The sequence below is a fragment of the Pseudophryne corroboree genome, chromosome 6 (genome assembly GCF_028390025.1).
Source record: "Pseudophryne corroboree isolate aPseCor3 chromosome 6, aPseCor3.hap2, whole genome shotgun sequence".
NCBI classification, from domain to species: Eukaryota; Metazoa; Chordata; class Amphibia; order Anura; family Myobatrachidae; genus Pseudophryne; species Pseudophryne corroboree.
In genome coordinates this window covers 820,194,403-820,212,248 of record NC_086449.1, presented here as the reverse complement: position 1 = coordinate 820,212,248, position 17,846 = coordinate 820,194,403, and the positions used below count along the sequence as shown (strand labels likewise).

The window sequence follows — 17,846 nt, the reverse complement described above, 5'->3', positions numbered from 1 at the left end:
GTGATGATACTCCCTGTGTGACTGCTGTATGTCTCCTGGGTGATGATACCCCTGTGTGACTGCTGTATGTCTCCTGGGTGATGATATCCTGTGTGACTGCTGTATGTCTCCTGGGTGATGATACCCCCTGTGTGACTGCTGTATGTCTCCTGGGTGATGATATCCTGTGTGACTGCTGTATGTCTCCTGGGTGATGATATCCTGTGTGACTGCTGTATGTCTCCTGGGTGATGATATCTCCTGTGTGACTGCTGTATGTCTCCTGGGTGATGATATCCTGTGTGACTGCTGTATGTCTCCTGGGTGATGATATCCTGTGTGACTGCTGTATGTCTCCTGGGTGATGATATCCTGTGTGACTGCTGTATGTCTCCTGGGTGATGATATCCTGTGTGACTGCTGTATGTCTCCTGGGTGATGATATCCTGTGTGACTGCTGTATGTCTCCTGGGTGATGATGTCTCCTGTGTGACTGCTGTATGTCTCCTGGGTGATGATATCCTGTGTTACTGCTGTATGTCTCCTGGGTGATGATATCCTGTGTGACTGCTGTATGTCTCCTGGGTGATGATATCCTGTGTGACTGCTGTATGTCTCCTGGGTGATGATATCCCCTGTGTGACTGATGTATGTCTCCTGGGTGATGATATCCTGTGTGACTGCTGTATGTCTCCTGGGTGATGATATCCTGTGTGACTGCTGTATGTCTCCTGGGTGATGATATCTCCTGTGTGACTGCTGTATGTCTCCTGGGTGATGATATCCTGTGTGACTGCTGTATGTCTCCTGGGTGATGATATCCTGTGTGACTGCTGTATGTCTCCTGGGTGATGATATCCTGTGTGACTGCTGTACGTCTCCTGGGTGATGATATCTCCTGTGTGACTGCTGTATGTCTCCTGGGTGATGATATCTCCTGTGTGACTGCTGTACGTCTCCTGGGTGATGATATCTCCTGTGTGACTGCTGTATGTCTCCTGGGTGATGATATCCCCTGTGTGACTGCTGTATGTCTCCTGGGTGATGATATCCTGTGTGACTGCTGTATGTCTCCTGGGTGATGATATCCTGTGTGACTGCTGTATGTCTCCTGGGTGATGATATCCTGTGTGACTGCTGTATGTCTCCTGGGTGATGATATCCCCTGTGTGACTGCTGTACGTCTCCTGGGTGATAATACCCCCTGTGTGACCGACACCCCCCCCCCCCCCCCCCATCTATTACAGTTGCATTAGAAGATAAGTAAATGTCATATAACAATATACTGCAGAAGAGAAGTTTCAGATTCCATACTTTGACTTCTTTGATAGTTTCCACCAATAAGCCGGCTGCCCCCCAGCCCCCCTCCTGTTCCACCCTTCCCAGCACAGGGGACAGGACTGTGTGACGGTGGGAAGGAGGAGACGGATGGGGGAACTCTGGAGACAGCAGAGGCGAGGGGAGACTGCCTCAGCCCTGGAGCACCATGAGACAGCACTCAGCATACAGGTGAGCCATCAGCAGACGGGTGACTGAGCCATACACACATTCCTCTTACCTGCCCGGGCTCCAACCCGAAACACTGCCACCAACGGGGGCGAGAGACTTCTCATACGTGACCCAGCATCTGACGCAGGTGCCTGAGCCATACACACAGTAGTCTCACCTGTGCCCAGTCCTCCCTCATACAGCTGTTAGATTCACAGCCATGTTAGCATTACAGGTAAACTCACAAAGCAGCCGCGACTTTGGCGGATTCGGGCGCTGGGTTTAAAGATATTCAATGCCAACCCCCAGTTTTTATTTATTTATTTAATTTTATTGCCCTTGCAGATCCGAAACCGCAGAAGACTGGTTGGCTTTGAAAAGCGGCGCTTAGTACATTTAACTCTTAGGGGGATATTCAATTTGCAGATGTATTTAATTGCCTGCGCTAAGGGATTGAGCTGCTTTCTTAGATTGGATTTTTATGATGTTTAAAAGAAAGCGCTAGGGATGTTTGATGAAATGTTAAATAAAAGACGTGAATATAATAGTGAATATAAAAGTAAAGCGGTACCTGTAAAAAATAAAAAATTGTTAATATTAAAATGTTTACACTCTTTTGAGTGAATGTGGAAGAGGAGGTAGCCGGCAACACTTTATTGCTGCTGAATGTCCAGGGAGCCCCTGAAGAAAACCACTGTGTTTCTATGGGTCTGTAAGAATAGAAAGAAGTGCCTTTATTTCATCAAAACGCCTTCTTCAAGATGTTCTTGTAATTCTTTCATAAATCTTTGCCGCGGACGAACAACATCGGAGCCGCGGTGCTCATAGCGGCGTCCAGCGGCTTTTCAATTGGCACCCGGCGGTTCCTGCAATCAGTGAGCTCCACGGCACTGAAGTTTAGCACAGGGAAAGGTAGGAATTCATGGACATTCAGCAGCAATAAAGTGTTGCCGGCTACCTCCTCTTCCACATTCACTCAAAAGAGTGTAAACATTTTAATATTAACAATTTTTTCTTTTTTACAGGTACCGCTTTACTTTTATATTCACTTTTATATTCACGTCTTTTATTTAACATTTCATCAAACATCCCTAGCGCTTTCTTTTAAACATCATGGATATTCAATTTGGCCCGAAGATACATCGGGAGTAAAAAACCCCGATGTTTCTTCGGGTGCTGCGGTCGGGCTATTTAATTTGCTCGGCCGGTAAAACCTGCTTTTTCATCCGTAAACACACAGGTTCAGTGAAACCTGTGTGTTTTCGGGTGAAATAGCTCCGTTTTCGGATGAAAACGGGGCTGTTATCGGGCATTTTGCTCCGCCTGCTGGAGGCAGGTGAAGCAAAACCCCCGATAAGCCGCGGCACGCGCCGGCTTATTGGGGCCAATAAAATAGCCCCCGGCAGCGATACTTATCACCCGCCACCATCGGGACAAATTAAATAACCCCAATAGTATCTCATCCCAAAATATGGTGCCAACTTGCACCCCTCTAATTACATACCTACCAGTCTGACCCAGAAACATACGTACATGCCTAAACCTATATGCACATCCCTAATATACTCACTATGCCTATTAAGATAAATTAATTATTCTTTATATAATTTATACATCTGTTTAATGCTTAGTAACTAAGAGGGTTATTCAGAGTTGATAGCAAACCAAAAAAGATAGCAATTGGGCAAAACCATGTGCAGTGCAGGTGGGGCAGATGTGTAACATATGCAGAGAGAGTTACATTTGAAGGGGGGGGGGTGTTCAAGCTGAAATCTAAATTGCAGTGTAAAAATAAAGCGGACAGTATTTACCCTGCACAGAAACAATATAACCCACCCAAATCTAACTCTCTCTGCACATGTTACATCTGCCCCACCTGCAGTGCACATGGTTTTGCCTAATTGCTAACTCTTTTGGTTTGCTAACAACTCTGAATAACCCCCTAATAGCTAATATACAAAACCAATGTGACGCGGGCCCTGGGCTACATACATCCCTCAAATCCTCAGTGTCACCTGCCAATATCTGACCCTGTGACTGAGCTACAGACACGTTCCCTGAGCCCTCAGTATCTCTGCCCCAGATCCCCGCACAGCACCGTAACAGGCTACCCGTACCCTGTATATACATTCCTTTCATCATTAGTATTCCTCTGTGCAATCACTCACCAATGCACCTGCTCTGCAGACAGGTCGTCCATTGTTGGCTTACTATAGAGAGCTATCCCGGGACAGGACGGGCAACCGCTGGCTGGACGGAGCATTTAAACAGCTGAGAGGAAGAAGTATCAAGCACTGGAGAGAGATAAAGTGGAGAAGTATCAAGCACTGGAGAGAGATAAAGTGGAGAAGTATGAAGCACTGGAGAGAGATAAAGTGGGGAAGTTGCCCAAAGTAAATCAGCTTCTGTCATTTCAAAGACTGTGCTAGATAAATGACCGTTACAGACTGCACTTTATCTCTCTCCAAGACTCGATAGCTCTCCCCCCCAAGCTCAGTGTCCCATTTCCCTTGAGTACTAATCTATGGGACCCGAGCCTCAGATATAGTGGGGAGGCTTCAGATCTCCACGAGCACCATGAAGAGCTAACAAGGGACAGACAGCACCAGGAGGCATGCTGGAACCTGTAGTGCTCCACACCTGACATTTGCCGGATTGACTTGCTGAGTGTCCGCTCTGATATAAACCTGTGAGCCAGCATTATTTATCAGCTCCCACTACAGTAAGTGACGTGCCGGAGGGGTAAGTACAGGAGCGTGATTTGGTCTGCCGCTCATTCATCTAACATCTGTGCTTTGTACTGCGCCACTGCACCAGCGTCATCCCAAGTGCTGAGTGGTTTATTATACGTGCATGTGCTATATACTCCACTGGGTGCTGAGAGAGGGAAGACGGGGCTAGCCTGACACAGAACACAGGACGGTGAGAGGTGACAGGAACACTGCATGGATGTATTCTATCCTTCATTCCCGAAACGGCACTAACTATAGTCCTACCAGTCCAGCACATACCGTATGCCTGAACTAGAACACGTTCCGTCACTTCTCAGTAACTCTAGCCCATAACATCACTCCCCCCCCCCCCCCCCCCAAAAAAAAACAAAAAAAAACGATGCACACTTTCTTTATTTAGAGGTAGACGTTCTGTATTGTGTGGTGTTTGCTATAAGTATGTGATACTAGTCACCGCTTTATGGGGGTAATTCCAAGTTGATCGCAGCAGGAAATTTTTTAGCAGTTGGGCAAAACCATGTGTACTGCAGGGAGGCAGATATAACATGTGCAGAGAGAGTTAGATTTGGGTGGGGTGAGTTCAATCTGCAATCTAAATTGCAGTGTAAAAATAAAGCAGCCAGTATTTACCCTGCACAGAAACAAAATAACCCACCCAAATCTAACTCTCTCTGCACATGTTATATCTGCCTCCCCTGCAGTGCACATGGTTTTGCCCAACTGCTAAAAAATTTCCTGCTGCGATCAACTTGGATTTACCCCCTATGTACGTGTTCCCAATCTGATGTATCTTTATTACACGTAGCTGCTGGCTTATTTACTATTATCACAGCAGCGCACTGTCAGCTCTTGGCTCATTACTAGCATCGGTTTTCTACTTTTTGGGGGTAATTCTGAGTTGATCGCAGCAGGAAATTTTTTAGCAGTTGGGCAAAACCATGTGCACTGCAGGGGGGGCAGATATAACATGTGCAGAGAGAGTTAGATTTGGGTGGGTTATTTTGTTTCTGTGCAGGGTAAATACTAGCTGCTTTATTTTTACACTGCAATTTAGATTGCAGATTGAACACACCACACCCAAATCTAACTCTCTCTGCACATGTTACATCTGCCTCCCCTGCAGTGCACATGGTTTTGCCCAACTGCTAAAAAATTTCCTGCTGCGATCAACTTGGAATTACCCCCATTGTTTTTATCTTGGAGAATCTGATCACAGCACCAGCTGAGCAGAGTAATGAGCAGACCTAGGAGCTCTTAGGGGGTCTCTTCAATCAGCCACAAGTGCGAGTAAGAGCGGCATATGGTAGACTCATAGGGTTGTGTACAAAAATCCATGAGTCCGGGGGAAATGGGGGCAAGGAGGGGAGAAGATGTAGAAACGCATTTCGCCTCACTCACCCCTCATTTTCCTACATGGTGTACAGATGGAGCCTCACTTATCTAGCCTTCTCTGCTGCACCTAGGTGCACCAAGATTTATTAGCATAAGCCTTTCATCTATTGTTCTCAGCTGCAATACAATACAGAGAGAACAATACAGCAGTGGCTCAATTAATCCTATTAAAGGGATAGATGAGTAGGGCTCCATCTGTACATAATTCATAACTTCATAATCTATAGGGATAAGGGACCTCTAGGGTGAAGGCACAGATAGAGTGTTTTGTGTTGGCCGTGGAGCCTGGGAGGTCATTGGGCCCATCATGCAGTGAATGGATGTTGCTGGATGAGGATGACCCCCATGCTATTTCCCGTCTCCCTCCGCAGGACACCTTCTCCTGTACCCCTCGGACATGGCGGTGAATTTGGACTCGTCGGCTCTCCTATTCTTCTCTCTCCTGGACATTCCATGGCTCCTCTGCATGTCTAGCGCTCTCTGCCCGCACACCACCTTCTACCATGACTGCTGGATCAGACGGTTCCCCGGACTCTTCCTCAGCTTCTCCGCATCAGAGCAGCGTGGAGCCCGAGTGCTACGGAGGCAACCTGAGCCCACTGCCCAGCTGTGCAGCCGCAAGTGCTGTGACCAAGGTGAGGCAGGGGGGAGAGGGGTGACACCAAACATTACACCGTGTTCCAACATGAAGGTGTCGCTGTTCCTGTCTATGACCAGCTGCCAACCTTCTACAACATGTGGTTTGAGTTTTATGTTAAGTTATTTGTTTAGCGCACACATAGTCCGCAGCGCTGTACATTCAATTCAATCCCTGCCCCAGTGGAGGTTACAATCTATATTCCATACCTCTTACTAGACCTTCACTGGCTCCCCTTCCCTTTCAGAATCCAATGCAAACTTCTCAGTCACTAACAAAGCCCTCACCCACTCCTCTCCCACTTACCTCTCTGACATAATCTCCCTTTACACTCCCACCCGTCCTCTTCGCTCTGCTAATGCACACCACCTCTCCTGCCGACTGATTACTTCCTCTCACTCCTATCTCCAAGATTTCTCACGTGCTGCTCCCTTTCTCTGGAATTCCCTACCTCTCCCCCTCAGACTCTCCACCTCTCTACAAAACTTCAAACGGGTTCTTAAGGCCCACGTCTTTACCAATCCCAGTCAAATCTCATCCTAACTCTCTGTCCCACGCTCGGTCTGCCCCATCTGTGTCACCCCTGTCTGTCTGCCCCTCCCCTTAGAATGTAAGCTCTCACGAGCAGGGCCCTCTTCCCTCATGTGCTTATCCTTTTCTTACTTTAATAATCCTCAACTGTCCAAATCCCGCAGTTTTTGGCCACCTTGAAACTTCTCTCTATGTCATCTACTGGTGTAGTTATGCTTAGTTACCCTGTACTTGTCCGATATTGTCTTCAACTGTAAGTCACTGTTTTCCTGTTTTGATTATGTGCATATGTACTCTGTAATTGGGCGCTGCGGAACCCTTGTGGCGCCATATAATAAAGGAGAATAATAATAATAATAATAGGGATCATTATTTTGACAAAAGCCAATTAATTTATTTGCCGGTGCATGTAAGTCTGCCTACAGGGCACACCATTTTAAGAGCTCCATTGTTTGACTTCTCTGCCCTATAAGGCTTTTATTTACTCCCGAAACTCGTCAGTCAAACTATTTGAAGCTTGACAAACCCTAACACAATACAACAGCTCAGTAGACTTGGCCTGATGTCATTTTATACAGAGGTATATGTGTGTGACATCATTGAGATCAGCAGCGGGTCAAGTATGTCTGAAAATCTGGCAGAGAGCAGGCAGAGGTGGCTCCCTGCCCAAATCTTCTCACAGCCTGCACTGAAGCATAGTATAAGTCTGTGCCTAGTATATACATCACCTGTGACAGGGACCATTAACAACAGAAAATAAAACATCATATTTATTCCTCCTTCAACTCTCAAAGGATTAAATCAAAATCTCATGAACTGTATGTGTTCTGAGTGTTCTGCTTTTGTCCACAAGATGGAGCAATTTTATTGTCTAGTGAATCCCTTTACCTCAGCAGAGGTAAGCAACATGACACAATGGGTGTAGTATTGTATGCCGGCGGCCGGGCTCCCGGCGACCAGCATACCGGCGCCAGAAACCCGACTGCCCGCATACCGACAGCGTGGCGAGCATAAATGAGCCCCTTGCGGGCTCTCTGCGCTCGCCACGTTGTGGGCACGGTGGCTATTTATTCTCCCTTCAGGGGGGACGTGGACACCTAAGAGGGAGATAAAGTGTCGGTATGCCGGCTGTCAGGATTCCGGCACCGGTATACTGTGCGCCGGGATCCCGACAGCTGGCAAACTGAAGACCACCAGACACAATGGCGGCCCCCACTCATACGGAATGGGTTTGTTGAGTCGACCCTATTTAGGTAGACACTTATTGGGTCGACAGGCAGTAGATCGACACCTGGAAAAGGTTGACATGAGTTTTTTGGGTATCGTTTGTTTCATAAAGTGACCGGGAACTCCAATTAGGGCACCGTGTCCCCTGACACTGCTCGCTTCGCAGGTTACTATTCCCAATCGTAGTCCTCATGGAACATAAAGTATGAAAAAGTTCAAAAAATGAAAAAATTGTGAAAAACTCATGTCAACCTAAGGACCGTATCCCCAATCATACTGGGCTAGTGCTAGTAAATAATCTCAATGTAGAATACCCTCGCTAGGAAGTGATAAGGAAAAGCCGCTATAATCTCCCTTTTGAGGAGGAAACATAGGCCCTCATTCCGAGTTGATCGCTCGCTAGCTGCTTTTAGCAGCAGTGCACACGCTAGGCCGCCGCCCTCTGGGAGTATATCTTAGCATAGCAGAAGTGCGAACGAAAGATTAGCAGAACTGCTTGAAAATCTTTTCCTGCAGTTTCTGAGTAGCTCCAGACCTACTCCTAGATTGCGATCACCTCAGTCAGTTTAGTTCCAGGTTTGACGTCACAAACACGCCCTGCGTTCGGCCAGCCACTCCCCCGTTTCACCAGCCTGACACGCCTGCGTTTTTTAGCACACTCCCGGAAAACGGCCAGTTACCACCCAGAAACACCCACTTCCTGTCAATCACTCACCAATCAACAGAGCGACAGAAAAGTGTCGCTCGACCTTGTGTAAAACTGCATAGTTTTGTGTGAAAGTACTTGGCGCGTGCGCACTGCAGCCCGTACGCATGCGCAGAAATGCTGATTTTTAGCCTGGTCGCTGTGCTGCGAACGGCAGCTAGCGATCAACTCGGAATGAGGGCCATCATTTCTGCTGTGCAAGGAAAGTGATAGACACCAATAGCAACGGCACCACCGCCTGCTCTGGAAGTGACGACGAGCAGAGAGAAACAAAAAGATCTGATATTCGACCATGCAAGTGTCTTATGTTATATTATATATATTGAATGCTGTAATCTGCTCTCCGGGAAGCAGCGGATACTTTATCCCCCAGTAGATTGAGGCCTTGCTCTGTCTCCTCAGAGTCCTGTAACGTTGCAGTCTTCATCTCCGAGACGGGTGACGGGAAGGCGAATTGTCACCTCATGCACTGTCCCCAGCCGGAGAGCTGCTTGGTCCAGCTGCAGGAGCGTGGCGTCTTCTTCACGGTCACAGCGGGTGAGTGGACAGGCGGAGAGGGAGAGCTGCCCGTTTTGGGCTTTACACAGCGGCCTCTATCTTGTCAGATGACGACTCCTTTATGAGTTGATTTCTACAGACAGTGCCGACACCGTCACCACCACATATCTATGCAAAGGTTTCACACGTCGGCACCCTCTACCCGTCTGACACGGCTGATACCAGGGAACAACAGCTCATGCCAGGGCATGGGAACGTTTCCATATACATTTTACATCTTTAAGGGGAACCCCGGGCAATATACGTTATTTTGAAACTGAATCATCTTACAGCACACAAATACAGGGCAGATGTGGCGACCCCAAACTGACATCTGCTCCCTAGCAGTAACAATGACAAAATGATATACTGTCAGTGTTATTAATGTGTAACTATAGCCAGCACTGCAGCTCTGTGTAATACACTGCAGTGCCCCCAATTCACATTGTGTCACAGTGTCTTCAGCTCACATTGTCATAGTGCCTCCACTTCAAGTCTCCACACAGTGCCTCCAGTTCACATATCTCCACAAAGTGCCTCCAGGTCACATCTCTCCACACAGTGCTTCCAGTTCACATATCTCCACAAAGTGCCTCCAGGTCACATCTCTCCACACAGTGCCTCCAGTTCACATCTCTCCACAGTGCCTCCAGTTCACATCTCTCCACACAGTGCCTCCAGTTCACATCTCTCCACACAGTGCCTCCAGTTCACATCTCTCCACACAGTGCCTCCAGTTCACATCTCTCCACACTGTGCCTCCAGTTCACATCTCTCCACTGTGCCTCCAGTTCACATCTCTCCGCACAGTGCCTCCAGTTCACATCTCTCCGCACAGTGCCCCCAGTTCACATCTCTCCACACAGTGCCTCCAGTTCACATCTCTCCACACAGTGCCTCCAGTTCACATCTCTCCACACAGTGCATCCAGTTCACATCTCTCCACACAGTGCCTCCAGTTCACATCTCTCCACACAGTGCATCCAGTTCACATCTCTCCACACAGTGCCTCCAGTTCACATCTCTCCACACAGTGCCTCCAGTTCACATCTCTCCACACAGTGCATCCAGTTCACATCTCTCCACACAGAGCATCCAGTTCACAGCTCTCCACACAGTGCCCCCAGTTCACATCTCTCCACACAGTGCCCCCAGTTCACATCTCTCCACACAGTGCCTCCAGTTCACATCTCTCCACACAGTGCCTCCAGTTCACATCTCTCCACACAGTGCCTCCAGTTCACAGCTCTCCACATAGTGCCCCAAGCTCACATCTCTCCACATAGTGCCTCCAGTTCACATCTCTCCACACAGTGCCCCCAGTTCACATCTCTCCACACAGTGCCCGCAGTTCACATCTCTCCACACAGTGCCCGCAGCTCACATCTCTCCACACAGTGCCTCCAGTTCACATCTCTCCACACAGTGCCCCCAGTTCACATCTCTCCACACAGTGCCTCCAGTTCACATCTCTCCACACAGTGCCTCCAGTTCACATCTCTCCACACAGTGCCCGCAGTTCACATCTCTCCACACAGTGCCCGCAGTTCACATCTCTCCACACAGTGCCCGCAGTTGACATCTCTCCACACAGTGCCTCCAGTTCACATCTCTCCACACAGTGCCCCCAGTTCACATCTCTCCACACAGTGCCTCCAGTTCACATCTCTCCACACAGTGCCTCCAGTTCACATCTCTCCACACAGTGCCCGCAGTTCACATCTCTCCACACAGTGCCCGCAGTTCACATCTCTCCACACAGTGCCCGCAGTTCACATCTCTCCACACAGTGCCCCCAGTTCACATCTCTCCACACAGTGCCCGCAGTTCACATCTCTCCACACAGTGCCCCCAGTTCACATCTCTCCACACAGTGCCTCCAGTTCACATCTCTCCACACAGTGCCCCCAGTTCACATCTCTCCACAGTGCCTCCAGTTCACATCTCTCCACACAGTGCCTCCAGTTCACATCTCTCCACACAGTGCCTCCAGTTCTCATCTCTCCACACAGTGCCTCCAGTTCACATCTCTCCACACAGTGCCCCCAGTTCACATCTCTCCACATAGTGCCTCCAGTTCACATCTCTCCACACAGTGCCCCCAGTTCACATCTCTCCACAGTGCCTCCAGTTCACATCTCTCCACACAGTGCCTCCAGTTCACATCTCTCCACACAGTGCCTCCAGTTCTCATCTCTCCACACAGTGCCTCCAGTTCACATCTCTCCTCATAGTGCCCCCAGTTCACATCTCTCCACATAGTGCCTCCAGTTCACATATCTCCACATAGTGCCTCCAGTTCACATATCTCCACACAGTGCCTCCAGTTCACATCTCTCCACACAGTGCCTCCAGTTCTCATCTCTCCACACAGTGCCTCCAGTTCACATCTCTCCTCATAGTGCCCCCAGTTCACATCTCTCCACAGTGTCTCCAGTTCACATCTCTCCACACAGTGCCTCCAGTTCACATCTCTCCACACAGTGCCCCCAGTTCACATCTCTCCACAGTGCCTCCAGTTCACATCTCTCCACATAGTGCCCCCAGTTCACATCTCTCCACATAGTGCCCCCAGTTCACATCTCTCCACATAGTGCCCCCAGTTCACATCTCTCCACACAGTGCCTCCAGTTCACCTCTCCACATAGTGCCCCCAGTTCACATCTCTCCACACAGTGCCTCCAGTTCACATCTCTCCACACAGTGCCCCCAGTTCACATCTCTCCACACAGTGCCTCCAGTTCACATCTCTCCACACAGTGCCCCCAGTTCACATCTCTCCACACAGTGCCTCCAGTTCACATCTCTCCTCATAGTGCCCCCAGTTCACATCTCTCCACAAAGTGCCTCCAGTTCACATCTCTCCACATAGTGCCTCCAGTTCACATATCTCCACACAGTGCCCCCAGTTCACATCTCTCCACACAGTGCCTCCAGTTCTCATCTCTCCACACAGTGCCTCCAGTTCACATCTCTCCTCATAGTGCCCCCAGTTCACATCTCTCCACACAGTGCCTCCAGTTCACATCTCTCCACACAGTGCCTCCAGTTCACATCTCTCCACACAGTGCCCCCAGTTCACATCTCTCCACAGTGCCTCCAGTTCACATCTCTCTACATAGTGCCCCCAGTTCACATCTCTCCACATAGTGCCCCCAGTTCACATCTCTCCACACAGTGCCTCCAGTTCACATCTCTCCACACAGTGCCCCCAGTTCACATCTCTCCACACAGTGCCCCCAGTTCACATCTCTCCACACAGTGCCTCCAGATCACATCTCTCCACATAGTGCCTCCAGTTCACATCTCTCCACACAGTGCCCCCAGTTCACATCTCTCCACACAGTGCCCCCAGTTCACATCTCTCCACAGTGCCCCCAGTTCACATCTCTCCACATAGTGCCCCCAGTTCACATATCTCCACATAGTGCCCCCAGTTCACATCTCTCCACACAGTGCCCCCAGTTCACATCTCTCCACATAGTGCCCCCAGTTCACATTATGTCACAGAGTCCTCAGTTCACATTGTGTCACACATTGTCCTGAGGGATGTACCTGATTTGAGGAGTCCACTAAAATGAGTCAGCTTGAAGACAGCTCAGGTGGACGTGGTAGACCTCGCTGAAGTGTTCTGGGACTTTACAAGTATGGGCGGGATTCAAATGTTTTATTGCCCCCAATCTCCCGTCTAAAGTGACAGGAGATCGCGGGGCAATGTTCTAATGATCCCCGTTATCGCGCCCATAAGAGACGGGTTTAGCTGCGTAAAGCAGCTAAACCCGACTAAAGACATGATCGTGAAAAGTCCCGTTTGGGCGTCCAAACGGGTCACTTCTCGCGCATTTTAGCTCACCGCCGCTGGGGGTGGTGAGCTGAAATGCTGATATCGCACCCATCGGCAGCAACATTTGAATACTGCCGGCGGGCGCGATGGGAGCGGGAGGAGGGACAGAAGATATGAATCCCGTCCTTATGTCTGTCATTGCTATATAAACTTTCACATCAGAGAAACTTGTATTTTAGACTTACTGTTGGAAACATGAAAGAAACAGGAGATGTTAATAAGTCCACTCTCATGTTACAGGTGTGGACCCTGACCTGCTGGTGTTTGATAAATTAGGACACGTTGATTTGAACCCAAGGTCATCCTTGAAATGGGAACGTCAGAATATATCTCGGGCTCTGGTCTCCCCGGCCTCCGTTTCCCCTCCAGTCCTGACCCCTAAGGAACCCTCCATTCATCAACCATCCACATCTCCACCTACATTCCCCCCTTTTCATTCATCTCCCCAGCAACCTCCTCCTCAACTGCCCTCCCCCGCGGACTCTCCTCTCCGCTCTTACCCCCCGACAATTTCCCCATCACTAACGACCCCCCTCGTCTCCGAGAGCCCCTTTATCTCCGCCTCAGTAGACAGATCTCTGCAGGGAGGGGACCTCAGCATCCAGCCGCTCCCATACTCACCTCCCCTGGGCCAGCCTATGTCAGACGTCCAGAGCCCGGCCCATCTGGACAGCAGCAAACAACACGTCAATGAAACCAAGGGCCACAGCGGAAGGAACCAGAGCTCGGATGGAGAGACAGAGGACATTGCAGACCACCTGGCCACCCTTTGGCCGCTTCCGGCATTAATCGGATCTACAGTGACTTTATTGTGTTGCTGCTCAGGTATCCTGGCGCTTGGGTGTTGTAGAAGGAAAAGAAGAGGGCGATACAGGCCCGGGCGGGCACGTAACGCCGGGAGAAAGACTCTAATCAGGTGCACTCTGCTCAGGGAGAAGGACTAACCCTACTGGGGGCAACTGGAGACCCCCTTTTTCCATTTAACCAGGCTCTCTATTTCTAACTGTGCAGAACTCGCCCCCTACTGGATAATAACTGGTACTGTTACTGCAGGCAACAACAGGTGAGAAAACAGCTAAATATTGCAGGTCCGGTGAATCTGAATACAGAGTATTGGCGGGCTGTTAATGCACAATGGCCAAGATGTATCAAATCTTGTAAAGAGATAAAAGTGGAGAGAGATAAAGTACCAATCGGTTACTGTCATTTTCAAACTCAGCCTGTAACACAACAGTTAGGAGCTGATTGGCTGTTACTTTATTTCTCTCCAAGATTTGATACATCACCCCCAATGATATGCTGCATACCTCGTTCTAGGACGGATGTATAGTCAGATGCTGAGCATTATTTAAAAAGAAAGTTTTAATGTATAAAAACAATTACTAGCTTTGTTAAAAGATGGCGTCATCCCAGTAATGCAGCACAGAACTGCCTGCTGTAGGGATTAAAAACAAAAAAAATTATTTCAGTGAATGTTATGAACGTGTCGTTACTAGTTCCTCGTACAGGGATGTGAGCAGAGAGTGTGCTGAAATATGGCAGCGTGTAGACAGCACCCTAAACACAACGCACAAACCCAGCCCCAATTCTGGATTGAAGCATACTGGTCACTAAATACTTAAATGATGTCATAAAAATGCAACCTTCCAATTCGCAGGGAACTTGAGACATCAGTGAAGGCTGTGAGGTATTAGGTGCCTCGTCTCAGCAATGTCACTATTTCCAATTGAATTGAGAGGCTGAATAGGTTGAACATTGGTTCAGCAAGACCAATCGCCAACACCTCCCCCCTCCCCCTACGTCTGCCTTTAATGATGGGCGGATTTAGATTTGTGGGGAATTAAGGGCAAGTATCTTGTGGAAACACTTACCTTAAAACATTGTTTTTCCAGAATGCTTGAGCAACGCTACAACGATACAGGTATTCAGAGAACTGCGCAGGCGAAACGCGTTGCTTTATGTGTACAGCACATTCCATGCTGAAGCACAATGAAATGGTCTGTAGCTACTGCATGGCATGGGGGGGGGGGGGGGGGGGGGGGGGGGGCATAAGTATATAGGTGCCCGTCACTACACTGTGGCCCTGGTAATCTATACCGTTTAGGTCATGGTAGCACTGAATCGGTAAAGTAATTTGACCCCATTATCACGGCCCCCCTGCGGTGTCGCATTAGAATAATTGGATTTGCCCATGATCTCTGATACAAAAATCTCTTCGCTTTAGTCAGCTAAATGGGATCACTTTGCTAAACGCATAACTAAAATGTATTGCCGGTGAGCGCCAACCAAACACGCATAAATATGGTTGTTTGAGCCACGCAGGTGTCCAAGATGGAATGTTCTGGTTAATTATCAGAGGTAGGCTTACCATACTTTCGTTTTAAACCAGGACACTCATGAATTACACAGGTTCTGTGGCTGGCTTCATTCAAGCCTGCATTTCACCTGGTTTTAATCACCAGAGAACCTGTGTAACCATGAGCGTCCCAGTATAAGGGGACAGTATGGTAAGCCTAATCAGAGGTGTTCCACTAGTTCAGCCAGTGCTGACAGCCCCATGTTATATCCAACAGATGAGTCCTAGACCAGTCATGTCAAACTCGTGGCCCTCCAGCTGTTGTGAAACTACAAGTCCCATCATGCTTTGTAGGCATACCTTCCACTAATCAGCTGGTAAAGCATGCTGGTACTTGTAGTTTCACAACAGCTGGATGAGTTTGACGGGATCGGTATGAAATACCTCCAATCGAAATCCCGACAGCAATTGACCGACGGTCAAAATCCCGACGAGGTCAAAATCCCGACATGGCCAAAACACCGACATGTAAAATGCCGACAGGTCAAAATACCGACATGCGTTTTTCAATGGGTTTTTTGTGTATATGTCGACATGGACACCATATAAGTGTACCGCGTCCGCTCGCCATGCTTCGGGCACGGTGCCTCGCTGCGCTCGGCACACTATTATATTCCCCCTCCAGGTTCACTGGGGTGGTAAAGTATGAACAAGCCGGTTTCAATGAAAAAAATCATGAAAAAATCATGTCGGCATTTTGACCTGTCGACATTTTACATGTCGGTATTTTGACCTTGTCGGTATTTTAAATGTCGGTATTTTATCCATGTCGGGCTTTTGACCTTGTTGGGATTTTGACCGTCGGTCAATTGCTGTCGGGATTTTGATTGGAGGTAAATTGACTGCATCCCGAGTTTGACATGCCTCTCCTAGACAAAAGGTTCTCAACTCCAGTCCTCAAGTCCCACCAACAGGCCATGTTTTGTGGATTTCTTTAACCATGCACAGGTGAGGTAATCCATGTTGCTGGCTCAGTAATTATCCCGCCTGCTTCCAGCCAGCTTCCCAGGGCCTCTTTGTCCATTACTCACAGACTTATCTTCAGCTGGCTCAGTGGGTAGGTAGCGCAGACCGAACTGGAAGAAATAAAAATCCATGGTAAACACTGCCGCCTTGGAAGGTGCTGTACCTGTCTGCCATATCCTGACTTTCATAGGCTGGGTAGCTGTGCAGGTAACATATCCCCGCCACCCCTCCCTCCTCCTCTTCGTGAGGGGGGCTCTTACCTTTTGTACTTGTCCTACTCAATGCCTCCATTCTTCTCTAATGCACTGTTTGTGTTTCTTACTCCTGGGAGCGGCTGGTGAAGGTCACCAAGGCTGGATGCGGCCCAGGAAAAAGGATTTTCTGTTTTGAGATTAGCCGGAGGTCACCAAAATGAGGCCCTTATGAGTCAACAGCAGGAATTATACCACGGGCTGCGTCAGCACACTGACCCTGCGCCCGCATCAGGATTATGGCACAACACCTTCATACCCAGACCCCTAGCAGATAAGGCGCAGGTCACTGGAATTAGAGGCTTAGAGGGCCTGGAGATGGGAGAGTACGTAGAACAGACGCAGGGGCGTAGTGTAATGTAGTGTCTTGTTATAGAGACTCTGCATCTCCGCGCTGCAGCAACCTGACCAGCAGAAGGCATGACTGCCGGGTGTTGCGTTGCGTCTCGTGTAATCCGGAGCCTCCATTCTCACACTGCAGCCTTTATCTCATCTCACATCTCTGCCGCTTAGAGGAGATACACAATCTCCTGGTGAAATCAATACCGAGGCTTGTGGAAAACATGTACTGCTAAACAGCAACATCACGCGGGCAAAGGGCACCCGTCCTGCACACGGAACCTGCCCTGGGCTCCGAATACAGCACATAACGAGTTATCTAATGGTCGGGAAAAGCAGAAAAATATCTACGTCATCTAGACATCACCCTCAAACGGAAAACACCTTATCTACTAGAATGCCATGAAACGGAATGGGCCCGATTCCTAGGTGGAAGCGCCGCTGATGTCAGATGTAGCGGAGCGGTTATTTGCTGCTGTGCCTGCAAAGCGCTCTGGCCCAGGGATGTCCCCGGTTAGCTCAGTACTCTCTTACGTTTTATCAGGCTCTGGGCGGCTATGTGTAATACGGCCGCTGCACATCCACACTTAATAACCAGATACTTAAGATGACACAGGTGTAGTAGCGCAGTACAAATAAAAATATTTTGTAAGACTATCGCACGGTGAACTGACATTGCCTTATTCACTCCTCCGGGACAGTACTGAACGCAAGAGCTGACACTCAGATTGAGGATTGCTAATCTATTCATTGACCTGCGCTGTCCTCTCTCCCAGGCGGGCATTGCCCGTAGCTGGTACCTGGTCTCATGTCCCTCTAGTCAGGACTGCTATCCATGCATTGTGTTGTCCCCAGTGCGTG

At 48.9% G+C, this 17,846-nt stretch overlaps 1 protein-coding gene across 1 annotated transcript; it reads left to right on the top strand.

The window, feature by feature from the left end:
• Positions 1 to 1,316: 1,316 nt before the first annotated feature.
• MANSC4 (MANSC domain containing 4) lies at positions 1,317 to 15,065 on the top strand. The gene is made up of 4 exons (XM_063930622.1): positions 1,317 to 1,488; positions 5,963 to 6,226; positions 9,095 to 9,229; positions 13,314 to 15,065. The coding sequence occupies exons 2-4, from the start codon at positions 5,989 to 5,991 to the stop codon at positions 14,015 to 14,017; spliced, it is 1,077 nt and encodes a 358-aa protein (XP_063786692.1). The 5' UTR covers positions 1,317 to 1,488; positions 5,963 to 5,988; the 3' UTR covers positions 14,018 to 15,065.
• The last annotated feature ends 2,781 nt before the right edge of the window (positions 15,066 to 17,846 follow it).

Excerpts from the sequence above, each read along its gene's own strand:
- MANSC4 (XM_063930622.1), top strand. The coding sequence starts at position 5,989 with ATGGCGGTGAATTTGGACTCGTCGGCTCTCCTATTCTTCTCTCTCCTG. Across the intron at positions 6,227-9,094 it reads CCGCAAGTGCTGTGACCAAG|AGTCCTGTAACGTTGCAGTC; the intron begins GTGAGGCAGGGG and ends CTGTCTCCTCAG. Across the intron at positions 9,230-13,313 it reads CTTCTTCACGGTCACAGCGG|GTGTGGACCCTGACCTGCTG; the intron begins GTGAGTGGACAG and ends CTCATGTTACAG.